This window comes from Rhinoraja longicauda, chromosome 16 (assembly GCF_053455715.1).
Source record: "Rhinoraja longicauda isolate Sanriku21f chromosome 16, sRhiLon1.1, whole genome shotgun sequence".
In the NCBI taxonomy this organism is placed as follows: Eukaryota; Metazoa; Chordata; class Chondrichthyes; order Rajiformes; family Arhynchobatidae; genus Rhinoraja; species Rhinoraja longicauda.
The window spans coordinates 1,037,037-1,049,282 of record NC_135968.1 but is presented as its reverse complement, the minus strand read 5'-3'; the positions used below and the strand labels follow the sequence as shown (position 1 = coordinate 1,049,282).

General features: G+C 58.1%; 1 protein-coding gene across 1 annotated transcript; it reads right to left on the bottom strand.

Annotated features, from left to right (window-relative positions):
• Positions 1-5,667: 5,667 nt before the first annotated feature.
• Positions 5,668-12,158, bottom strand: LOC144601266 (uncharacterized protein C14orf93-like). Its single transcript, XM_078413285.1, has 5 exons — positions 12,102-12,158; positions 8,973-9,538; positions 7,582-7,872; positions 6,380-6,441; positions 5,668-5,803 (listed from the first exon to the last, which is right to left on the bottom strand). Exons 2-5 carry the CDS (start codon positions 9,381-9,383, stop codon positions 5,668-5,670), a joined length of 900 nt encoding a protein of 299 aa, XP_078269411.1. The 5' UTR covers positions 9,384-9,538; positions 12,102-12,158.
• Positions 12,159-12,246: the final 88 nt, after the last annotated feature.

Sequence of the window (12,246 nt, the reverse complement as noted above, 5' to 3'; positions counted from 1 at the left end):
AACCTCACCCCTCCACAACTCAACCTCACCCTCCACAACTCAACCTCACCCTCCACAACTCAACCTCACCCTCCACAACTCAACCTCACCCTCCACAACTCAACCTCACCCTCCACAACTCAACCTCACCCTCCACAACTCAACCTCACCCTCCACAACTCAACCTCACCCTCCACAACTCAACCTCACCCTCCACAACCCTCACCCTCCACAACTCAACCTCACCCTCCACAACTCAACCTCACCCTCCACACTCAACCTCACCCTCCACAACTCAACCTCACCCTCCACAACTCAACCTCACCCTCCACAACTCAACCTCACCCTCCACAACTCAACCTCACCCTCCACAACTCAACCTCACCCTCCACAACTCAACCTCACCCTCCACAACTCAACCTCACCTCCACAACTCAACCTCACCCTCCACAACTCAACCTCACCCTCCACAACTCAACCTCACCCTCCACAACTCAACCTCACCCTCCACAACTCAACCTCACCCTCCACAACTCAACCTCACCCTCCACAACTCAACCTCACCCTCCACAACTCAACCTCACCCTCCACAACTCAACCTCACCCTCCACAACTCAACCTCACCCTCCACAACTCAACCTCACCTCCACAACTCAACCTCACCCTCCACAACTCAACCTCACCCTCCACAACTCAACCTCACCCTCCACAACTCAACCTCACCCTCCACAACTCACCTCACCCTCCACAACTCAACCTCACCCTCCACAACTCAACCTCACCCTCCACAACTCAACCTCACCCTCCACAACTCAACCTCACCCTCCACAACTCAACCTCACCCTCCACAACTCAACCTCACCCTCCACAACTCAACCTCACCCTCCACAACTCAACCTCACCTCCACACTCAACCTCACCCTCCACAACTCAACCTCACCCTCCACAACTCAACCTCACCCTCCACAACTCAACCTCACCCTCCACAACTCAACCTCACCCTCCACAACTCAACCTCACCCTCCACAACTCAACCTCACCCTCCACAACTCAACCTCACCCTCCACAACTCAACCTCACCCTCCACAACTCAACCTCACCCTCCACAACTCAACCTCACCCTCCACAACTCAACCTCACCCTCCACAACTCAACCTCACCTCCACAACTCAACCTCACCCTCCACAACTCAACCTCACCCTCCACAACTCAACCTCACCCTCCACAACTCAACCTCACCCTCCACAACTCAACCTCACCCTCCACAACTCAACCTCACCCTCCACAACTCAACCTCACCCTCCACAACTCAACCTCACCTCCACAACTCAACCTCACCTCCACAACTCAACCTCACCCTCCACAACTCAACCTCACCCTCCACAACTCAACCTCACCCTCCACAACTCAACCTCACCCTCCACAACTCAACCTCACCCTCCACAACTCAACCTCACCCTCCACAACTCAACCTCACCCTCCACAACTCAACCTCACCCTCCACAACTCAACCTCACCCTCCACAACTCAACCTCACCCTCCACAACTCAACCTCACCCTCCACAACTCAACCTCACCCTCCACAACTCAACCTCACCCTCCACACTCAACCTCACCCTCCACAACTCAACCTCACCCTCCACAACTCAACCTCACCCTCCACAACTCAACCTCACCCTCCACAACTCAACCTCACCCTCCACAACTCAACCTCACCCTCCACAACTCAACCTCACCCTCCACAACTCAACCTCACCCTCCACAACTCAACCTCACCTCCACAACTCAACCTCACCCTCCACAACTCAACAGTGAATTGCCCCCGGAGAAAACAAACTGACGGGATCACCGAGTGCTGGAGTAACTCAGCAGGTCAGGCAGCATCTGTGGAGAGAGGGAATGGGTGATGTTTCGGGTCGAGACCCTTCTTCAGACTGATGTCAGGGGAGGGGGGCGGGACAAAGATAGGATGTAGTCGGAGATGGGAAGACTGGTGGGAGAACTGGGAAGGGGGAGGGGATGGAGAGAGGGGGAGCAGGGTCTATCTGAAGTTAGAGAAGTCAATGTCCATACCGCTGGGGTGTGAACGACCCAAGCACAATATCAGGTGCTGTTCCTCCAATTTGCACTGGGCCTCACTCTGACAATGGAGGAGGCCCAGGACAGAAAGGTCAGACTGGAGTGGGAGGGGGAGTTGAAGTGCTGAGCCACCGGGAGATCAGCTTGGTTGAGGCAGACTGAGCGGTAATGTTCAGCTAAACGATCACCGAGCCTGCGCTTGGTCTCGCCAATGTAGAGAAATTGACACCTGGAGCAGCGGATACAATAGATGAGGTTGGAGGAGGTGCAGGTGAACCTCTGCCTCACCTGGAAAGAATGTTTGGGTCCTTGGATGGAGTTGAGGGGGGAGGTAGTCCTTGGATGGAGTTGAGGGGGGAGGTAAAGGGACAGGTGTTGCATCTCGTGCGGTTGCAGGGGAAAGTGCCCGGGGAGGGGTGGTTTGGGTAGGAAGGGGCGAGTGGACCAGGGAGTTACGGAGGGAACGGTCTCTGCAGAATGCAGAAAGGGGAGGGGATGGGAAGATGTGGCCAGTGGTGGGGTCCCGTTGTAGGTGGCGGAAATGTATGTGCCGGCTGATGGGGTGGAAGGTGAGGACAAGGGGGACTCTTGGCCCGAGAGATAAGGGAGTGGATGAGAATGTGGGATAACCACTTGGTGGGTCTCAGGGGCTGATTCCGTGCTGTGTTTCCCAACTCCACTCAACTCAACAACTTACATCAACTCAACAGCTGCATTCAACCTCAACTTAACAACTCAACTATGACCAGAGGACACGGGTTCAGGTGAAGAGGAAAAGATTTAACTGGAATCCGAGGGGTGACTTTTCCACACAGGGGGGTGGGTGTGTGGAACGAGTTGCCGGAGGAGGTAGTTGAGTCTGGGACTATCCCAACGTTTAAGAAACAGTTCGACAGGTACATGGATAGGACAGGTTTGGAAGGTTATGGATCAAGTGGGACTAGTGTAGCTGGGACATTGTTGGCCGGTGTGGGTGAGTTGGGCCCGAAGGGCCTGTTTCCCACACTGTATCACTATGACTCAACAGCTCCACTCAACTCAACCTCAAACGCAACAACTCAACTCTACTGAACCTCAAACTCAACAACTCAAATCAACTCAACCTCAAACGCAACAACTCAAACTCAAACTCAACAGCTGCACTCAACTTAACAACTCAACTCAAAACAAATCAATTACAAAACCTGACTCAACTTGACACTCAACTCAACAACTCCACTCCACCACTTCACTCCACAACTCCACTCCACTCCACCACTCCACTCCACAACTCCACTCCACAACTCCACTCCACCACTCCACTCCACAACTCCACTCCACAACTCCACTCCACAACTCCACTCCACTCCACAACTCCACTCCACCACTCCACTCCACAACTCCACTCCACAACTCCACTCCACCACTCCACTCCACCACTCCACTCCACCACTCCACTCCACAACTCCACTCCACTCCACAACTCCACTCCACAACTCCACTCCACAACTCCACTCCACCACTCCACTCCACAAACTCCACTCCACAACTCCACTCCACAACTCCACTCCACAACTCCACCACTCCACTCCACAACTCCACCACTCCACTCCACAACTCCACTCCACAACTCCACTCACAACTCCACTCCACAACTCCACCACTCCACTCCACACTCCACTCCACCACTCACTCCACAACTCCACTCCACAACTCCACTCCACCACTCCACTCCACCACTCCACTCCACAACTCCACTCCACTCCACTCCACCACTCCCCTCCACAACTCCACTCCACTCCACAACTCCACTCCACAACTCCACCACTCCACTCCACAACTCCACTCCACCACTCCACCACTCCACTCCACAACTCCACTCCACAACTCACTCAACCTCAACGACTCAACCTCAACGACTCAACCTCAACCCCAAACTCAAAACTCAACCCCAAACTCAACTCATCTCAACTGCTCAACTCCACGTATATGAACCTCAAACTCAACACCTCAACCTTGAACCCAACTGTAAATCGCCCCTAGAGTGCAGGGAGTGGATGAGAAAATGGGATAGTCATCTATCTATCTCTGTCTTAAAAATATCCACTGACTTGGCCTCCACAGCCCTCTGTGGCAAAGAATCCCACAGATTCACCACCCTCTGGCTACAGAAATTCTCCTCATCTTCCTAAAGGCATGTCCTTTAATTCTACGGTTGTGCCCTCTGGTCCTGGACTCTCCCACTAGTGGAAACATCCTCTCCACATCCACTCTATCCTGGCCGCTCACTATTCTGTATGTTACGATAAAGTCCCCCCTCATGCTTCTAAACTCCAGCGAGTACAGGCCCAGTGCCGACAAACGCTTATCATAGGTTAACTTACTCATTCCTGGAAACCTCCTCTGGACCCTCTCCAGACCCAGCACATCCTGACCAGTGCCTTATAGAGCCTCAGCATTACATCCCTGTTTTTGTATACAAGCCTTCATGAAATAAATGCTAGCATGAGTTTGCTTTCTTTACTACCAATTCGACTTGCAGATGAATGTTTTGGGAATCCTGCACCAGCACGCTCAAGTCCCATTGGATTCTCTCCCCATTTAGAAAATAGTCGACGCCTTTATTCCTACGACCAAAATGCACGACTCCACATTTGACTACACTATATTCCACCTGCCACTACTCTGCCCACTCTTTCAACCTGTCCAAGTCCTTCTGCAGAGTCCCTGCTTTCTCTACACTACCTGCCCCATCATCTATCTTAGCCTCATCCACAAACTTTGCCACAAAGCCTTCAATCCCTCGTCCAAATCATTAATATACCGGGAAGAGCAGCGGCCCCAGCACCGAGTCCTGCACAACTTCAAAATTCACTGGAGTTTAGAAGGATGGGAGGGGAACTTATAGAATTTAAAAATAAAATAATAAAAGGACTGGACAAGCTAGATGCAGGAAACATGTTCCCAATGTTGGGGGAGTCCAGAACCAGGGGCCACAGTCTAAGAATAAAGGGGAGGCCATTTAAAACTGAGATGAGAAAAAACTTTTCCACCCAGAGAGTTGTGAATGTGTGGGATTCTCTGCCACAGAGGGCAGTGGAGGCCAATTCACTGGATGAATTTAAAAGAGAGTTAGATAGTGCTCTAGGGGCTAGCGGAATCAAGGGATATGGGGAGAAGGCAGGCACTGGTTACTGATTATGGATGATCAGCTGTGATCACAATGAATGGCGGTGCGTACAGGCTCAAAGGGCCGAATGGCCTCATCCTGCACCTATTTCCTATGTTTCTAACTCCACTAGTCACTTTATTGCCACTCTTTGTGGTCTTCCATCCAGCCAACCTGCTATCCACGCTAGTAGCTGCCCCTTTGATGCCTCAGCATTACATCCCTGTTTTTGTATACAAACCCTCTTGAAATAAATGCTCGCGTTCAGTTTGCTTTCTCTGAAGGTATTTATTCACAAAATGCTGGAGTAACTCAGCAGGTCAGGCAGCATCTTGGGAGAGAAGGAATGGGTGATGTTTCGGGTCGAGACCCTTCTTCAGACCCTCCTCCTTCCCCATTCCTTCTCTCCTGAGATGCTGCCTGACCTGCTGAGTTATACTACTTGTTGCTTTCTCTGAAACTCAACAACGCAACCCTAAACACCGGGCCCTACCTTTCAGCTCTTTGTCAGTGTAGAGAGGGGGGCAGTCGGCATGCTGGCCCTTCAGCCCATCCAACAGATACCGCACCACTCCCATGTTCCAGGCGGACTTGATGCTGCCTCGGGGAGAGGAAGACACGTCAGGGGTAGAATCCTCTCCTCCCCCTCCCGTCCCCGCCCCATGGCCCGCACCTCTCCTCCCCCTCCCGTCCCCCCCCCATGGCCCGCACCTCTCCTCCCCCTCCCGTCCCCGCCCCATGGCCCGCACCTCTCCTCCCCCTCCCGTCCCCGCCCCATGGCCCGCACCTCTCCTCCCCCTCCCGTCCCCGCCCCATGGCCCGCACCTCTCCTCCCCCTCCCGTCCCCGCCCCATGGCCCGCACCTCTCCTCCCCCTCCCGTCCCCGCCCCATGGCCCGCACCTCTCCTCCCCCTCCCGTCCCCGCCCCATGGCCTGCACCTCTCCTCCCCCTCCCGTCCCCGCCCCATGGCCCGCACCTCTCCTCCCCCTCCCGTCCCCGCCCCATGGCCCGCACCTCTCATCACCCTCCCTCTTCCCATCCCATCCTCACTCCTCCCTCTTTACCATCTCCCCTCTGCCTTTCTCTCACTCTCCCCTCTCTCTGTCCTTCCCCTCCCTTCCCCTCCCCTCCCCTCCCCTCGCCCTCTGTCACGGACACACGCGTGTACATACCTCTCTGACCCGTTGAATCTCCTCTCGTTGGACACGTGATTGTGGATGTTGTGAACCATTTTCTGTGGGAGGTGGAGAAAGAGAGAGGGGTGGGGGGGGCGGGGAGAGAGAGGGGGGTAGAGAGGGGAGGGGGAGAGAGAGAGAGGGGGGCGGGGAGAGAGAGGGGGGGAGGCAGAGAGCCGGGGTGAGTGGTGGAGCCGGGACCCACTCTGCCTCCCCTGGGAGACCCCACCCTCCCCCTCCCCTCTCCTTCATTGCTCCCCTCACCACCACCACCACCTCTCTTCCCCATACCCTTCCCCTCACTCCCATCGCTTTTCCATCCTCTGCCCGCTATCTCCCTCCCTCCTTCATTCCCACACCCCTCCATCCGCTCCATCCTTCCCCTCCTCCCGCTTCACTGCCCTTCCCTCTCCTCTCCCTCCCACTTCACCGTACCCCCTTCCTCTGATCTCACCCGCACCTCGGGTTGCCAACTGTTGCGTATTAGCCAGGACATCCCGTATTTTGGGCTAAATGGGTTTGTCCTTGTCCCGTATTAGGCCCAGGGGGCGATGTAGGCCTGGAGACTGTAGCCCGGGCACTGTAGGCCCAGACACTGTAGGCCTGGACAGTGTAGGCCCAGACAGTGTAGGCCTGGACAGTGTAGGACCGGGGGCCGCTGTGGGCCTGGACAGTGTAGCCCACTGTAGGCCCGGACAGTGTAGGCCAGGACAGTGTAGGCCTGGACAGTGTAGCCCACTGTAGGCCCGGACAGTGTAGGTCAGGACAGTGTAGGCCAGGACAGTGTAGGCCCGGGGGCCGCTGTAGGTCCGGACAGTGTAGCCCAATGTAGGCACGCACAGTGTAGGCCCGGATAGTGTAACCCAGACACTGCAGGCCCAGACAGTGTAGGCCCGGGGGCCGCAGTAGGCCCGGACAGTCTAGGCCCAGAGCCCCGGGCACCGCTTGACAGAGGTTGCGTAGCAGCCCACCTCCCGGCCCGGGCGGCCGCCATTGGTAGAGCTGGAACACGTGGACGCTGGCTGGGTGAGGTCACGTGGGGCGCAGGGCGGTAACGTCACATTGTCCTGTATTTGGGAGTGAGATAGTTGGCACCCCTTTCCTCTGATCTCCCCCCCCTCGCACCCGTCTCCCCTGCTCTCTCCCCCCCCTCTCTCCCCCCCCCCATCGTTTTCCCTCTTCTCCGCACCCCCACTCACCGACAGCACGACGTCCCTCTTCCTGCGGATGTTCCTGGCCCCGTTGCCCCTGCCCAGGGGCCGCAGGAATGAGAGGGGAGGGGGTGGAGGCAGATGAGGGGTCCTGGCGAAGGGGAGGGTCGGGCGAGGGGGGCCGGCCAGGGGAAGGCTGGGCAGGTGGAGGGTCCCGTCGAGGCTGGCGCCCCCAAACAGCTGATCCATCAGCAGTCTGCTGGGGCCGGTGGGATCCCCCTCCCCCAGGGCAGAGGCACCCCCTTCGGGCGACGGGACGGCCTCTGGCCCCTCACACACCTGTCGGAAACACGGGGACACGTCAGGGTGCCGGCTAAACACGTGAGGACACACGCGAGGCAACGCACCACATGCAGAGCACGGCACCACATGCGTGCATGAGCAACACACAGGGTGGTCACGGAGGCGCAGCGATAGAGTTGCTGCCTTACAGCGAATCCAGCGCCGGAGACCCGGGTTCCATCCCGACCTACGCTGCACTGCCTCAATAGCAAGGACGTCCTAATCTCAGGAAACACGTCCTTGCTATTGAGGCAGTGCAGCGTAGGTTCACCAGGTTAATCCCCGTGATGGCGGGACTGTCATACGAGGAAAGATTGGAAAGACTGGGCTTGTATTCACTGGAGTTTAGAAGGATGAGAGGGGGATCTTATAGAGACATGTAAAATTATAAAAGGACTGGACAAGCTAGATGCAGGAAACATGTTCCCAATGTTGGGGGAGTCCAGAACCAGGGGCCACAGTCTAAGAATAAAGGGGAGGCCATTTAAAACTGAGGTGAGAAGAAACTTTTCCACCCAGAGAGTTGTGAATCTGTGGGATTCTCTGCCACAGAGGGCAGTGGAGGCCAATTCACTGGATGAATTTAAAAGAGTTAGATAGAGCTCTAGGGGCTAGTGGAATCAAGGGATATGGGGAGAAGGCAGGCACGGGTTACTGATTGTGGATGATCAGCCATGATCACAATGAATGGCGGTGCTGGCTCAAAGGGCCAAATGGCCTCCTCCTGCACCTGTTGTCTATGTTTCTACGGGTGCTGTCTGTACGGAGTTTGCACGTTCTCCCCGTGACCTGTGTGGGTTTTCTCTGAGATCTTTGGTTTCCTCCCACACTCCAAAGACGTGCAGGTTTGTAGGTTTATTGGCTTGGTAAATGTAAAAATTGTCCCCGGTGGGTGTAGGTTGGTGATAATGTGTCAGCGCGGACAATAGGTGCATGAGTAGGCCATTCGGCCCTTCAAGCCAGCACCGCCATTCAATGTGATCAGGCCCTCTCTCCCCTCGGCCCCTGTAACCCCCTCCCTCCCTCCCTCCCTGCAGCTCCCCTCCCTCCCCATGCCCCCCCACCTCTCCCCGCGGTCCACACCCTCCTCCACGTACCTCTGTCTTGGCCGCTGGCTGTGTCTGGGCCTGGGGGCTAGTGGGCTGTGAGTGGGGCAAGGGCGGGGGTGGGGAGGGGTGCAGGGGTGGGGAGGGGTGCAGGGGTGTGGAGGGGTGCTTGATGCCGGGGGGGGAGAGGGGCGGGTGGGGGGGTCCGGCCAGCTGCTGGACTTGCCTCTCCAGCCCCTGCAGTAGCCGCTGGTTGCCCCGGGCCACCTCCAGCGCCTCCTGAGCTGTGGCTGCCACCGTCTGCAGCCGCTGGTAGATGAGGTGCAGCAGTGGCTCGGTGCCGTCCACCGACACCCCCTGCCCACTCACGGCCACAGGGACGACCCCCGCCCCTCCACCCCCCTCGCCCCCCGCCCCTCCCCCACCCGGCGGGGTGAACAGGATGGTGGCGCTAAAGGACATGCCCGCCCCTGCTGGAGAGAGAGAGAGAGAGAGAGAGCGGGGGGGAGGGGGAGCAGGGTCACCGGGGTGGGGGCATGCAGTGTCCGGACCTCCTGCCCTCACTTCCCCTCGGACCGCCCGGTGGGAGCCATCGCAGACCGAGCGTCAGGAACTTCCTGTGGGAGATGAGGGGAGGGGGGTTAGTCCATGCACTCCACAGCCGCGCGCGACCAGTCCCCTCCCACCCAGATACAGGGACGTTAATCTGTGCACTGCGCATCCACCACCAGCTTTGTCAACTTCCTCACTCCCAAATTAGGGATAAAGGGTGATGTCACCACCCCGCGCCCCACGTGACCTCACCCAGCCAGCGGCCATGTGCTCCCGCTCCACCAATGGCGGCCGCCCAGGACGGGAGGCGGGTTGTTACACAACCTCTGTCAGGCGGTGCCTGGGCCTCCGGGCCTACAGTGTCCGGGCCTACAGCGGCCCCCAGGCTACAGTGCCGTCCGGGCCTAATATGGGACAAGGGCGGTCCCGTGCGGGACAAACCAATTTAGCCCAAAATATGGGATGTCCCGGCTAATAAATTTGTGGAATTCTCTGCCACAGAGGGCAGTGGAGGCCAATTCACTGGATGAATTTAAAAGAGAGTTAGATAGAGCTCTAGGGGCTCGTGGAATCAAGGGATATGGGGAGAAGGCAGGCACTGGTTACTGATTGTGGATGATCAGCCGTGATCACAATGAATGGCGGTGATGGCTCGAAGGGCCGAATGGGTTCCTGCACTATTTTCTATGTTAATAGGGGACAGTTGGCAACCCTATCCACTACACTACCCCTCCCCTTTCTGGATAGACAGAACCCCCACCCCTGGATTTGTCCCCAACATTGCCCCCCCCTATTGACCATATGTTGCCCTCTGACACAAAGTTACAGTTCAATGCCAGCATTTATATCAAGAGGATTGGAATACAAAAACAGGGATATAATGCTGAGGTAGACACAAAATGCCGTAGTAACTCAACGGGTCAGGTAGCATCCCTGGAGAGAAGGAATGGGTGACGTTTCGGTTCGAGAACCTTCTTCAGACTGTAATGCTGAGGCTTGATAAGTTGCTGGTCAGGCCATATTTGGAGCACTGTGAGCAAACTTGGGCCCATATCTGAGGAAGGATGTGCTGGCTTTGGAGAGGGTCCAGTGGAGGTTTACAAGAATGATTCCAGGGATGCATGGGTTAGCATATGATGAGCATTTGTCGGCACTGGGCCTGCACTCGCTGGAGTTTAGAAAGATGAAGGACGAGGGGGGGGGGGACCTCATTGAAATGTACAGAATAGTGAAAGGCCTGGATAGAGTGGATGTGGAGAGGATGTTTCCACCACCAGTGGGAGAGTCTAGGACCAGAGGGCACAGCCTCAGAATTAAAGGACGCTCCTTTAGGAAGGTGATCCGGAGGAACTTCTTTAGCCAGAGGGTGGTGAATCTGTGGGATTCATTGCCACAGAGGGCTGCGGAGGCCAAGTCAGTGGATATTTTTAAGGCTGAGATAGACAAGCTCTTGATTAGAACAGGAGGAATGGGGTAAAGAGGGAGAGATAAATCAGTTGTGATTGAATGGCGGGGTGGATTGGATGGGCCGAATGGCCTATTCCTGTTCCTATCAACTTGTGAACTCCCTGCCCTGGGACCCACTGACTCTCACTCTGACGTCACCGCGTTGCCCCGATCCGACGTCACCCGCCCTTCGACGTCACCGAACCGGCGGTCCTGCCCCCAACGAAGACGTCATCCGCACCGACGTCACCGCTCACTCGCGCTCACCAACGGCGACAACGGCCGTCTCCCCCCCCCCCCCCCCCCGCGGTCCCGAAGCTTCTGGAAGGAGGAGGCGGCGGGGATCGGCGTCGTCGTCCCCCGTCTCCCTCCCCCCGGGAACTGCCACTCGCCCAACCTCTCCTCCCCCACCTCACGATCGCACCCCGGGCCTGTGTACCCGCCCCGTGTACGCGCCTCACCCCGGGCCCGTGTACCCGCCCCGTGTACCCGCCTCACCCCGGGCCCGTGTACCCGCCCCGTGTACCCGCCTCACCCCGGGCCCGTGTACCCGCCCCGTGTACCCGCCTCACCCCGGGCCCGTGTACCCGCCCCGTGTACGCGCCCCGTGTACCCGCCCCGTGTACGCGCCTCACCCCGGGCCCGTGTACCCGCCTCACCCCGGGCCCGTGTACCCGCCTCACCCCGGGCCTGTGTACCCGCCCCGTGTACGCGCCTCACCCCGGGCCCGTGTACCCGCCCCGTGTACGCGCCTCACCCCGGGCCTGTGTACCCGCCCCGTGTACGCGCCTCACCCCGGGCCCGTGTACCTGCCTCACCCCCACCCCTCCGCTGCGGGCCCTTGTACCCGCCCCGTGTACGCGCCTCACCCCGGGCCTGTATACCCGCCCCGTGTACCCGCCTCACCCCGGGCCTGTGTACCCGCCCCGTGTACGCGCCTCACCCCGGGCCCGTGTACCCGCCTCACCCCGGGCCCGTGTACCCGCCCCGTGTACGCGCCTCACCCCGGGCCTGTGTACCCGCCCCGTGTACGCGCCTCACCCCGGGCCCGTGTACCCGCCTCACCCCGGCTCCGGCCCCGTGTACCTGCCTCACCCCCACCCCTCCGCTGCGGGCCCTTGTACCCGCCCCGTGTACCCGCCTCACCCCCACACCCGCTCCGGGCCCGTGTACCCGCCTCACCCGCGCTCCTCCGGGCCCGTGTACACCGAACTCCCTCCCGCCCCCCCCCTTTCCATTGGCCGGCGCGCGTGTACACGGCGGCGCCTCTCGCCCTCTCATTGGTCGCCGCTGCCGCCCGTCATCCGCCTCTCTCCCCGTATTGGCC